At 41.0% G+C, this 13,713-nt stretch overlaps 1 protein-coding gene across 1 annotated transcript in view; it reads right to left on the bottom strand.

Annotated features, from left to right (window-relative positions):
• DLAT (dihydrolipoamide S-acetyltransferase) overlaps positions 1 to 13,713 on the bottom strand; it is a 31,430-nt gene that overhangs the window by 5,876 nt on the left and 11,841 nt on the right. The window contains exons 8-11 of the mRNA XM_082684326.1: positions 6,713 to 6,780; positions 5,130 to 5,222; positions 4,650 to 4,757; positions 1,477 to 1,592 (exon numbers count right to left, since the gene is read on the bottom strand). Coding sequence (XP_082540452.1) covers positions 1,477 to 1,592; positions 4,650 to 4,757; positions 5,130 to 5,222; positions 6,713 to 6,780 — 385 coding nt within the window. The remainder of the gene's footprint in view (positions 1 to 1,476; positions 1,593 to 4,649; positions 4,758 to 5,129; positions 5,223 to 6,712; positions 6,781 to 13,713) is intronic.

The raw sequence follows: 13,713 nt of genomic DNA, 5'->3' as shown, positions 1-13,713 counted from the left end.
AAGATTTTATTTGTTGATTTGACAGACAGAGAGGCGGGCAGAGAGAGAGAGAGGGAATCAGGCTCCCTGCTGAGCAGAGAGCCCGATGCGGGACTCGATCCCAGGACCCTGAGATCATGAAGTGGCTTAACCCACTGAGCCACCCAGGCGCCCTCTTCAGATACTCTTAAAAGGTTAAATATCAATTTACCCTTTGACCCAGTAATTCTACTTCAACCCAAGAAAAATAAAAACATAAGTCAACACAGGGAATTGTACACAGATGTTTATAACAGCTCTCTAAAAGACAGGTCTTTGTCTTAATCTCAGGATCTATCTATGTGAACTTATTTAATTAAAAGTTCTCTGTAGGATCCTGGGATTAAGCCCTGCTTGGGCTCTCTGCTCAGTGGGGAGCCTGCTTCTCCCTCTCCCACTCCCTCTTCTTGTGTATGCTCTATCAAATTAAAAAAAAAAAAACAATCTTTTGCATGTTAATTAGGATCTTGGATAAAATCATCCTGAGTTACCTGAGTGGGCCCTAAATCCAGTGCCAAGTGACCTTGTAAGAGACAGAAGAGAAGAAGGGCCATGTGAGTTTGGAGTCATGCATCCACAAGCGAGCAAATGCCTGGAGCCAGCAAAACTGGAAAAAGCAAGGGAAGCTTCTCCCCTAGAGCCTATGGAGGTTGTGTAGCCTTACCAATAGCTTGCTGTTGGACTTCAGGCTCTCTGCTCACCAGGGAGCCTGCTTCTCCCTCTCTCTCTGCCTGCCTCTCTGCCTACTTGTGATCTCTCTCTCTGTCAAATAAATAAATAAGATCTTTAAAAAAATAAATAAATAAAAGCTGCATAGGTCACTGTAAGCCACAAAGCAATATTCTAATGTATATACTATTATTTTAATAGAAATTAAATTGATAATAATAATATTTAAAAATCTACATAGTAGAACAAGCTTAGGTGCAGGAGCCAGAATCCCAGTTCCAATCACAGTTTTGCTATTCACTAACATATTAATTCAGGAAAGTTATTTAACTCATTCACTCCTCAGTTTCTTCGTTTGTAAAATGGGAGTGAAGGCCCCTAGTTCATGAGGGGGCGTCATAAGGATTAAAATGAGACAAGATGTGAAAAGACACTAAGCACCATGCCAGTCACATGCCACCATAATATTAACAAATGTTTCTTGGTTTTGTTTTCAATTTGCCTCCACTAACTGGTGAACAAAAACCATTTCAACCCTGCTTTGTAACAGTTGTTATCAACAATTATTCACATCTGTAAACTTACCTCCTCTTCTAAACTCAAAGAATTTGTAGTTTTCACTAACTAAATTCAGCATTATCTCATAGTTTTACCTTGTTTTCAAACTACTGACGTCCTTTTCCTCCCTGTATTCCATTTCTCCTCATCCCCTACACTCCTAGTTAGACATGAGATAGCACAAGAAAACTGCTGATGGATATATACTGTCCCCAGCAGTATCTTACTTACTGTCTTATAACTGTGTCCAGCCAAGAAGAATTTGCTTCTGGAACTTTTAAACATGCCAAAGCTGAAGCTTTTATGATGAAGTCATTGACAGAAATTTTGCTTTTCCCCTCTAACATCTGCAAAGACAAGAAACCATTGTATTTTCTTAAACTCTCTTCCCAAAGACTGAAACTTATCATCTGGCTGGGGATGCTGGGAGAAGAAAACAAATGTCCTGAGGTGTAAAGGATGAAATGAAACTAAAAGTTGGTTCTTTCATCTTTTTTAATGTATACCTTTTTTAGCTATAAGCTTCCTACAAGTCCTCCTTTAGCTGAATCCCTTAAGTTATGGTATGTCATATGTTAAGTCATTTTCACTTATTTCAACAAAACCAAAAGTTGGTTCTTGAAACGATCAACAAAATGATAAACATTTAGCTAGACTGACAAAGGAAAAAGAAGACTCAAATTCCTAAAATCAGAAATGAAGTAGGACATTACCATGTACCCTACCAAAACAAAGAGGTTTGTAGGTAATGCTATGAAAAACTATATCCCACCAAAATTAGATAATTTAGATGAAATGGAAGATTCCTAGGAAGACACAAACTGCCAAAACTGAATCAAAAAGGAACAGAACCCCTGAACTGATCTACAACTAGTAATAAAGAGAAGGAATGGTAATTTAAAAACTAACCACACAGAACAGCCTAGATCCAGATGGCTTCCCCGAATGGTGAATTCTGCTAAACATTTGAAGAATATCAATTCTTCAAAAAACTTCTGAAAAATAGAAGAGGGAACACTTCCCAACTCACCCTATGAGGTCAGTATAAACCCAATTTTAAAACCAGACCAAGAAAAAACAAACTAGAGACAAATACCTCTTAAGAATATAGATGCAAAAATGCTCAAAAAAAAAATTCTAGCAAATCACATCTAGCAATATAGGAAAAGGATTATTCACCATGACCAAATGGAAGCAAGGTTGGTTTAACATCTAAAAATCAATTCATGTAATAATGTTCTAATAGAAAAAGGACAAAAATCACATGACCATCTCAACAGACAAAAAAAAACCGCATTTTACAGGGGTGCCTGGGTTGCTCAGTGGGTTGAGGCCTCTGCCTTCGGCTCAGGTCATGATCCCAGGGTCCTGGGATTGAGCCCCACATCAGGCTCTCTGCTCAGCAGGGAGCCCACTTCCCAGCCTCTCTGCCTACTTATGATCTCGGTCAAATAAGTAAGTAAAATCTTTAAAAAAAAAAAAAAGAAAGAAAGAAAGAAAGAAATTTAAAAAAGAAAAAGCATTTTACAAAACTCAACCACCATGTCATAAAAAGTAGGAATAGAAAGGAACTTCCTAAAAAAAAAAAAAAAAGAAAGAAAGAAAGGAACTTCCTGAACCTGATGATAAAACAGATCTACAAAAGTTCCAAAATCATACTTCAGTAGTAAAAGACTCACTTCCTTTTTTTTTTTTTTTTAAAGATTTTATTTATTTATTTGACAGATAGATATCACAAGTAGGCAGAAAGGCAGGGAGAGAGAGAGGAGGAAGCAGGCTCCCTGCTGAACAGAGAGCTCGATGTGGGGCTCGATCCCAGGACCCTGGAATCATGACCCGAGCTGAAGGCAGAGGCTTTAACCCACTGAGCCACCCAGGTGCCCCAGACTCACTTCCTCTTAAGATCAAGAAAAAGACAAGGATGTCCACTTTGCCACTTCTAGTCAACATTTTGCTAGATGTGCTAACCAGAAAAGTTGGGCAAGAAAAGGAAATAAAAGGCATCCAAATTGGAAAAGAAAAAGCAAAATTATCTCTATTTGGAGATGACATGATTTTGCATACAGAAAATCTTAAGGAACACACTAAAGAAAATATAAGGTTGTAGGATACAAGATCAATATACAAAAATCAATGGTATTTCTAGACAGTAACAATGAAAACTCTGAACAAAGAACAAAATACCTATGAATAAATTTAACAAAAGAAGTGCAAAAACTTATACTTAAAAAACTGCACAAATTATTGAGAGAAATTAAAGACCTAAATAAATGGAAAGACACACCATATTCATGGAGGAGGAATGTTAAGAAGGAATATGCCACAAATTGATCTACATATTCAATAAAATCCCTATCCCTATAGGAAATAGCCAAAATAGGCAAATCTAAGACAGAAAGTAGGTAAGTGTTATCCAGGGTTAGGGGGGATGGAAGGATTGGGATGGGGAGTATGGTTAATGGGAGAATACTTTCATTTTGGGATGATGAAAATGTTCCAAAAGTTATTGTGGCGATGGTCACAAAACTCTGAATATATTAAAAGCCACTGAATCATAAACTAAATGGGCACATGGTACAATATGTAAAATATATCTAGATAAAACTTTAAATGAATAAAATAATACACGGGACATATATTTTTCATGTCTAATTTTCAAATAAATGTATTATAAAACATCTGTAACATTTTGCCAATAAATGCATGCTATCATCTCTAACCCTTGTAGCCAGTTACTCTGTTAATCCTTCACTGCTTTACTCATGCAGCTAATATTTGAGTGTTCTGTTCTAGGTATAGAATTCTAAAAGCCCTGGATATTGGGCAGTGAAAAAAATGGGTAAAAATTCCACTCTTAGGGACCTTATATTGTAAAGGAGTGGATAATAAATAAAGAAAACATACGGTATGTAAGATGATGTTAAATGATAGAAAAATAGGAAAAGAACTAAAGGGAAAACTGACCACTCACCCCACTCCTCTTCCCTTAATTTTAGAATAAGGTAACTAAGGAATCCAGAGAAGGTGATATTAAGTCAAATCCTTGAGGCAGTAAAGGAAGAAGCCAGGTGGATGTCAGTGACAAGTATCTCATGCAGAGGAACAGCAAGTGCAAAGGGACTAAAGTAGCTATACAGGTGAAATGTCGACAACCACTGTTGTGAAAAAGAGTGTGCGAAGTGAACATTAAGCAACCCGAGAGGTCACAGATAACCTGTATAATGCTGCGTACCACTGGCCCACCCCTCTCTCCCTCTCTTTTAAAAAAGTAAAATAAGTGGACACCATTTTCCAACATCAATTGGCATACTGTAAAAAAAATCATAGGTAAAAATGTAAATATTCAGTGGGGTTAAAAACAAGAACTTTAGAGTTTATAGAGTCGGAATTTCCAGACCTTTTACCTTATTAAGTTCTTTCCGTACCAACAAAACTTCTCCCATATTTACATCAATGGAAAGGTAATAATGAGGTATGGTTTGCTTAGACTGCATTAACCGCTGTGCAATAACCTGAAAACAAAGAGATCAAAACATCATTTAACTTAGCTCAGGTGAAGCTTTACCTAATGCAGGGCTCACTCTGCCCCTTTATCTTCCTCCCTGGTAATGGTCACCTCAAGCATTACAAGAACTGGAATATGGAACTGGCACATGTACCAGAACCTGGGCTCCTTCTAGGAGTATCCAATCAGGGCAATGTTTGTTTATCCCAAGTATGGAATCGGCCAAACCAAACATCTTAAACTGGGCATCTAAGATTCCCAACTAAAACAAGTCTCTGCTAGCGTTTCAAACTGTCGATGCAATTGAACAATCAGAGTAAGGATGCCCCCAAAGATGCCCCCCACAGCTCTGATTGCAGATTCAGGGTAACACTCTTACACGACGAATGTTGCTGATTGGGATGTCTGTGAAGACACCTGTAGGAACTGGTGCCACTCCTGGAGCCGCGGCAGGTACAGCAGCTGCTGGAGCCTATAGGGGAAGTACAAAAGCTCTCAGTACCTGTGGCTCAATCCTGGCATATGCAACCGATGCAAGCTAGTGACTCTTACAGATGGCAAAGTAAATGCTAAAAGGCGTACAGAAAATAGGGATGCCGGGGGTGCTCAGTGAGCTGGGCATCTGCCTTCGGCTCAGGTCATGATCAAAGGGAGCCTGCTTCTCCCTCTGCCTGCCCCTCCCCCGCTTGTGTGCATGCTCACTCTCTCTCTCTCTGACAAATAAGTAAATAAATCTTTAAAAAAATTTTTTTAATAGAAGGCTTATAGAAAATAGTTATTTCTATCCCAAGAGAACAGAAGGGACTCGGATTTGTACTGTGCTTATTTAAGAAGTCTGCTTTTAATTTTTATACTTAGAATTGTGATGAAGTTTTAAGTATCATTTTTCTTTGTTCAATGATTAGTTCGTCAAAATAATTTTGTATTTGCAAAATTACCTTCAAGAAAAGCAATCAAAGCATTCTTAAATTGAAAGGATTAGAGATAAACATAAAACAAGATAATAATTTATGAACAGTATTAAGAAAAAAATGAAGAATCTTTCATTTACTTATTTATTTTAAAGATTTAATTTATTTATTTGACAGAGAAAGAGAGAAAGTAAGCATAAGCAGGGGGAGAGGGAGAAGGAGAGGGAGAGGGAGAGGTAGGCTCCCTGCTGAACAAGAAGCCCGACTCGGGTCTTGATCCCAGGACTCTGGGATCATGATCTGAGCCAAAGGCAGATGCTCAACCAATTGAGCCACCCAGATACCCCAAATCTTTCATTTTAAAACAAACATCTAGGGGTGCCTGGGTAGCCCAGTCTGTTTAGCCTCTGCCTTTGGCTTAGGTCATGATCCCAGGGTCCTGGGATCGAGCCCTGCAATGGGCTCCCTACTCACAGGGAGCCTGCAGGGAGCCTGCTTCTCCCTCTCCTCCCCACTCATGCTTTCTCTCTCTCTCTCTCTCAAATAAATAAATAAATAAAATCTTTTGAAAAATAAATAAATAAAGCAAACACCAAGGTAAATCATTTTCTTTCCTTTCAACTAATTATCTTAACACTTTAACCAACCAAAAAGAAGTTGGTTGGCTATATGCATTTACTCCCTGTGTGGAATAATTAACTACATAAAACTTAAACTCTAGTCAACCAACTTGTAAGAAGTCACTTAGTAGGACCTGAACGAGGAGGAGAGAATCTGTTAGGAAAAACTTAGTACCACTACTGAAAAAAAAAAAAACAAAACTGGAATGTATGTCAATGTAACATATCATCTTTCCTTTTGTATGTTGTGTGACAACACATTCATATCTCAAAATTGCTAGCCAGTGAAATTAGACGAAAAAAACCACAATTCTGGTTAAGCTATTTCAATCCTAAGTAATGTACGAAAGGGTCAAATAGGTTAGACAGCATATTTTGCAGGAACAAACTACCAAAAGCAAAACAAAACAAAAAAGCCAAGTCTAACTCACAGGAGCAGCTTTAGTAGGCACAAAAGAGTCGATGTCCTTCTTGATGATTCTGCCTTCTGGTCCCGTGCCTGGAAGAGATGCATAAATATCATATGTGAGAGCAGACCACTGGTTCCTCTAGGAGATCAACACTATGATCCTGAAGTGCAAGTTCCTAAGGGTTCTCCAAAGGCCCTCTGAAGGGGGTCACTGCCTCACCCTGTACCTGAACATCTCCCTAAGATAGCAGCTCTTGTCAGTTTTTAATTATAATTCACACAGAGTGCTCCCATTTGATCTGTACTGGTTCTTTTCAACTACAGCAAATATTCGTTGTTAAGTACTTCTCTTCTAGAGTTTTACCGAAGCCATACTTCATCTTTTCATGTTCTTTACTTTTAAATTGGAAAATACTGACATATGGATAATGCTAAGTACAATTTATACTTCCCCAAGTCTGGCTGCCTCCTCTTTTAGTCACCTCTGAAAAACCCTTTCTGAACCTTGAAATGGATCTCATTTGGTTTCTAGATTTCATTTGATCAAGAAGATTTCCTTTTGTACAAAGTCAGCAGGTACAAAAACAATTGTTTCGGGCAAATTAGGCAAGTTAATTTTTTTCACCCCAAGATAGCTTGAGTAAATCAACTGCAATGATCTCATCTTCAGAATCACTCCTTCCTTGTGTGGTCTCCATCATTTAGAGCTTTCTTGTAGTGGCCAAGGTTCTAACTGACCTGTGTCAGACACTGGGAATGAAGTACGTGCAGGGAAAGATCTTCAAATCCTTCACACAAGGAAAGATCTTCAAATCCTCTCACGAAGGGGTTGCTTTTATTTTCATTTAATTCCTTCCTCTTCCCAACCACAACCAATCAGGTTTAACTTCAGACCCAAACATAATCCTGAACCTTAATTCTAAGGAGATTCAGAATTTAGTTATTAAAATACCTTTTACACTGGCCCACTTCTAGAAAAAATTTGGTCAAATTGATTCATCTTCCCCCAAGGCAGACTTTTAAAAGGAGTCTCGTTGTATGCAGTTCGTCCCAACTCCTTTCCTTCATTATGAAAAACGATTTGGCTATGATTGTGTTTATCCTCGCCCGGAGCTCTAGAACAGAGGTAGCAGTACCCCTATTAGATACCCCGCCTTTATAAACAACAGAAACCGTAACCTCCCTTTACCAGCAAGGCAGATCTGCCACAGCCCCTTGAGAGAAGGAAACCTGCAGTATCACCTGCCTTGGGTTGGGTTTTAGCCACCCACAGGAATTTCCTACCAGGAGTCAGCTAAAATCCTTTAAGTCTTTTTGCCTATCTCATGAAGAAGGCACAAAAGGCCATCATAAAGTAATATGGTTTAAAGGGAAGAACAGCAGACAAAGAGTAAAAAATGTAGGGTGATCGTCAAATAAGAATTAAAAGACTGGAGTCACTTAATCTCTGCTGGTCTTTAGCCTCACCTGTAGTTGAAAGATACAGTATCAGCCCCTGCTCAAAGGAAGGTTGTGGGGATAAAACGGGATAGTGATGTGAAAGTGCTTTGCTTCAAATAAATACGAAACATCTAGGAGTAGCTATGAGACAAATCAAACTGATTATTAGGGTGTAGGCTTTAAAACAGTTTCTCCCCAAATGATTCCATTTTGGTCACATTTGCTAAGTCATCTGTCTCTGCAAGGAGAGCAGGGAAACTGAAGACTGAGTTTAACAACTCATGGCCAAGGATTTAAATAACCACTCTTTGGGGCACCTGGGTGGCTCAGTGGGTTAGGCCTCTGCCTTCAGCTCAGGTCATATCTCAGGGTCCTGGGATCGAGCCCTGCATCTGGGTCTCTGCTTAGCAGGGAGAATGCTTCCTCCTCTCGCTCTGTGCCTGCCTCTCTGCCTACTTGTGATCTCTCTCTGTCAAATAAATAAATAAAATCTTTAAATATATACATATATATGTCCACTCTTCTTATAGAAACCTCCAAAAAAACTCTTAAAAACAAGATTTGGAGCTTCTGGGTTGGTGAACACATCAGTGTGCTAGGAAGGTGGTACTCCCCGAGAAGGCATGGAAGCTCTGCTCCCATCTCCCCTACAACCCTTGCCCTGTGCATCTCTTCTATTGACCGTTCCTGTGTGGTATCCTTTACAATAAAACTGGTAATGGTACATACAGTGCTTTCCTGAGTTCTGTGTGTCATTCTAGTGAATTCGCACACTTGAAGCAGAGATCTTGGGAACTCCTGACTTATAGTCAGTGAGTCAGAAGTATGGGTGGTCCCCAGGACTTGCAACTGGCATCAGAAGCCAGGGCAGTCTGGGGCACCTGGGTGGCTCGGTCGTTAAGCATCTGCCTTCGGTTTAGGTCATGACCCCAGGGTCCCGGGATCAAGCCCTGCATCAGGCTCCCTGCTTAGTGGGAAGCCTGCTTCTCCTCCTCCCACTCCCCCGGCTTGTGTTTTGTGTTCCCTCTCTCACTGTCTCTCTCTCTGTCAAATAAATAAAATCTAAAACAAACAAAAAACAAAACAGAGGGGCAGTCTTGTGGGTCCTTAATCCCATAGAGCCCGATGTTAATGCTGGAGTGTTAGTGTCAGAACAGAATTCAAGTGCGACACCCAGGTGGTAGCAGAGAGCTGAGTGTTGGTGTGGAAAAGACACATCTGGTGACAGAGATGGCGGCCAGGAAACAACACACAATCACTGATCCTCTCAACTCACTTATTCTAGACCGTTCCCTCCTACTGCAAAACTTCTTCAACCTCACCAAGACCCCCACTCCACTGCCTCGACTGCTCTCATCCTCCCTCATTTTCCTATCATCTTCTGTTCTTCCTACCCCGCTTACATTGTGGATCATGGTTAAACTTATTCCCTGGTCAACCTCTAAAGTGTCTGTCTTCTCAATGCCAACATCAGAAGAGCTTAATGCCGCTGGGGACAAAAAAGTGCACACATAGGGGCGCCTCCATAGCTGAGTCAATTAAGCATCTGACTTTTTTTTTTTTTTTTTTTAAAGATTTTATTTATTTATTTGACAGAGAGAAATCACAAGTAGTCGGAGAGGCAGGCAGAGAGAGAGAGAGGGAAGCAGGCTCCCCGCTGAGCAGAGAGCCCGATGCGGGACTCAATCCCAGGACCCTGAGATCATGACCTGAGCTGAAGGCAGCGGCCCAACCCACTGAGCCACCCAGGCGCCCCAAGCATCTGACTTTTGATATCAGCTCTGGGTTTATCTCAGAGTTGGGAGTTCAAGCCTTGCCTCATGCCCTGCATGGAGCCTACTTAAAGAAAAAAAAAAAGTACACTTAGATGACTAAATGTACTCTAAATTCAGAGCCACAAACCTGAGATAGGAATCTTTTCCCATTTCTTTGTGTCATCTTCAATTTCATTCATCGGTGTTTTACAGTTTTCAAAGAACAGATCTTTTACTTCTATAGTTAGGTTTATTTCTACATATCTTACAGTTTTTGGTATAACTGTAAATGGAACTGATTCCTTGATTTCTCTTTCTGCTGCATTATTATTGGTGTATAGAAATGCAACAGATTTCTGTATGTTGATATTGTATGCTGTGATGTTACTGAAATCATGTATCAGTTCTAGAATTCTGGTGGTTTTTTGGGTTTTTTAAGAGAATCGTAACATCTGTAAATAGTGGAAGTTTTACTTCTTCCCTGCCAATGTGGGAATTGTTTTTATTTCTTTTTCTCTTTGTTGTCTGATCACTGAGGCTAGGACTTCCAATGGTGAGAATGGACATCGTGTCTTGCTCCTGACTATAGAGGAAAAGCTCTCAGTTGTTCCCCACCGGAGATGATATGAGCTATAGATTTTTCATGTATGGACTTTTTTTTTTTAAGATTTTATTTATTTATTTGACAGACAGAGATCACAAGCAGGCAGAGAGGCAGGCAGTGAGAGAGAGAGAGGAGAAAGCAGGCTCCCTGCCAAGCAGAGAGCCCGATGCAGGACTCGATCCCAGGACCCTGAGATCATTACCTGAGCCGAAGGCAGAGGCTTAACCCACTGAGACACCCAGGCACCCCTATGTATCAACTTTTTGATGTTGAGGTATGTTTCCTCTACCCCTACTTCTTTGAGGGTTTTTTAAAAAATATTTTTATTTATTTATTTGACAGAGAGATAGAGAGCACAAGTGGGCAGAGCAGCAGGCAGATAGTAAGGAGGAAGCAGGCTCCCCACTGAGCCAGAATGTTGAATATATAACCCCCAGAATGTTGAATATATCATGCCACTGCCTTCTGGCCTGTCAAATTTCTGTGGAGAAATCTCCAGCTAACCTTAGGGGTGTTTTCTTGTAAGCTAGGGACTTCTACTGTCTTGTTGCTTTTAGGACTTTTTTTTTTAAATCACTGTGTTTTGCAAATTTAACTACAGTATGTCTTGGCATTGGCTGGCTTTTGTTGATTTTCATGGGAGTTCTCTGTGTCTCTGGATATGGATGTCTGTTTTGTTCCCCTGACTACAGAAGTTTTCAGCTATTATTTCCTCCAAACTTCTGTCCTTTTCTCTTCTTCTTCTTCAGGGACTCCTATGATATGAATGTTACTATGTTTGATTGAGTCACTGAGTTCCCTAAGTCCACACTTATAATCCATCATTCTTTTATTCAGCTTCATTATTTTCCATAATTCTAACTTCTGTATCACTTACTCATCTCTCCGCTTCTTCTATCCTAGTGGTCATTACATCCACCTCGTTTTGAATCTCGGTTACTGCATTTTTCATTTCTGCCTGATTGCTTTTTTAACTTTTACTTCTACAGTCAGGGTCTCCCTGATTTTTTTTTTTTTAATCATTTATTTATTTATTTATCACAGAGAGAGAGAGAGAAAGGCAGCGAGAGAGCGAGAGGGAAAAGCAGGCTTCCCGCCAAGCAGGGAGCCAGATGCGGGGTTCGATCCCAGGACCCTAAGATCATGACCTGACCCACCCACGTGCCCCATCCCTGATGTTTTCCTGGCTTTTCTCAAGCCCAGCAAGTATTCTTATGATTGTTATTTTAAATTCTCCATCAGGCATATTATTTATATCTGTTTTTATTTGTTTGTTTTAAAGATTTTATTTATTTGACAACAGAGAGAGATCGCAAGTAGGCAGAGAGGCAGGCAGAGGGGGTGGGGGAAACAGGCTCCCTGCTGAGCAGGGAGCCCAATATGGGACTTAATCCCAGGACCCTGAGATCATGACCTGAGCTGAACAGCAGAGACATAACCCACTGAGCCACCCAGGCGCCCCTGTATCTGTTTTGATTAGATCTCTGGCTGTGACCTTTTCTCGTTCTTTCTTTTGGGATGAATCCCTCCATCTCTGCATTTTGTCTAGGTCTCTGTCTTGTGTGTGTTAGAAAAGCCTGTTATATATTTCCTGCTCCAGAGAGTAATAGCTTTAAGAAGAGGTCATACAGTGCCCAGGGCCTGGCACTTCAAGGAGTGTCTCTAGTGAGCTGCACACACTCTGCGGCTGTGTGTGTGTGTTGGCTGCTCTAGCCATCAGTCCTTGCCTGCAGAGGGCAGTGTTTGGACCTTGGTCAGGGTATAGCGAGTTTTAACTAGGTGTGCTCTGATCCATTTGTTAAATGAAACCTGATGCTACCTGATGTTACTAGAACTGAACCTTTGCAGAACTCTATGGTCAGGAGATATGGTACGTGAGAGTGTCTCTGCTGATCTTCTGAGGAAGGGACCTGTTGCACTGGTTCTTAGATGCACTTGCCTGAGAAATGCAGTACTAGCAGAGCACCGGGGGATGGGACCTGGTATAAGCAGGTTACACAGCAAGTGCTGGCACTGAGCTATTTACCGAAGTTGGTTTATGCTGAGGAGTAGGGGAGGGAAACGGCAGCGGCCAGCTCTTTTTCTTCCCATAGAGACAACGCCACGTCTCAGAGATGCACTCCAAGAGCTAACAAGTGATTCTCCATATGCCTTAGGAGATCCTCAGATGGTACCATTGGCCCCGGGGTTGCTTGCCTGCCTGCTGTCCAAGAACAGGGCAGTGTTCTCAGGTGTCTATCCTAGCCAAGACTGTAGACCTCAAAACTCCAGTCTTTGAGCCCCGCTGGTTGCAAAAACTCATGAAAATCAGCGCCTCTCGTTTTCCCAGCCAATGGCTTTGGGAAAGTATTCCCTTTGTATGTATTCCTGCGCACTCCGTTCTCTCGCCTCTCTCTCGCCTCTCCTCACAACCACGCTCCCCTCTGCAGTACCCATGATGTTTCTCCCCAAAACCACATCTCCTCACTTCTTACTATCCTTAATGCTGCCTCTTCTCCCCGTCTGGTTGCGCAGTTTGTTCTATCAGTCCTCACGTTGATTTCTTGGATATTCAGAATGATCTGACAGTTAACTAGCTGTATTCAAGGGACAAGACAAGCCTAGGGTCCACCTACCACTATCCTAGCTCCTACCCTCCATAGCAAAACTTTTTGAACAAATCGTCCACGATGCTGTTTCCATTTCTCCATCCATTTTCTCCTTTTCAGTCTACCCAGACAGGCTTCCAGCAGACCTCTGTTTTGAAATAACTGCTGTCAAGTCCCCAGGTATCATCCTTGACTAAGTTCTGTTGATTCTGTCAAAAATGTATCTTGAAGCTCTCCATTTCTTTCCATTTCCCCTCTGACCATGCTTGTCTAAGTCACCACTGTCAGTTCCAGCAACAGCATCTTAACAGCATCTTTTTTTTTTTTTTTAAGATTTTATTTGTTTATTTGACAGAGAGAGACAGAGAGATCACAAGTAGGCAGAGAGGCAGGCAGAGAGAGAGGGAGAAGCAAGCTCCCTGCCAAGGAGAGAGCCCAATGTGGGGCTCGATCCCAGGACCCTGGGATCATGACCTGGGCTGAAGGCAGAGGCTTAACCCACTGAGCCACCCAGGCGCCCCTCTTAACAGCATCTTAATCTTTGCTTTCATTTAACCCATTTGCACAAAGCTGCCAAAGTGATCTTTTAAAAATGTAAATCATTTTATGTCACTTCCTTGTTTTAATCCTTTAGTGG

This window comes from Mustela nivalis (assembly GCF_964662115.1).
Source record: "Mustela nivalis genome assembly, chromosome: 9".
Taxonomy (NCBI): domain Eukaryota; kingdom Metazoa; phylum Chordata; class Mammalia; order Carnivora; family Mustelidae; genus Mustela; species Mustela nivalis.
Note: the sequence above shows the minus strand (reverse complement) of the source record. Positions and strands in the feature narration are given on the sequence as shown.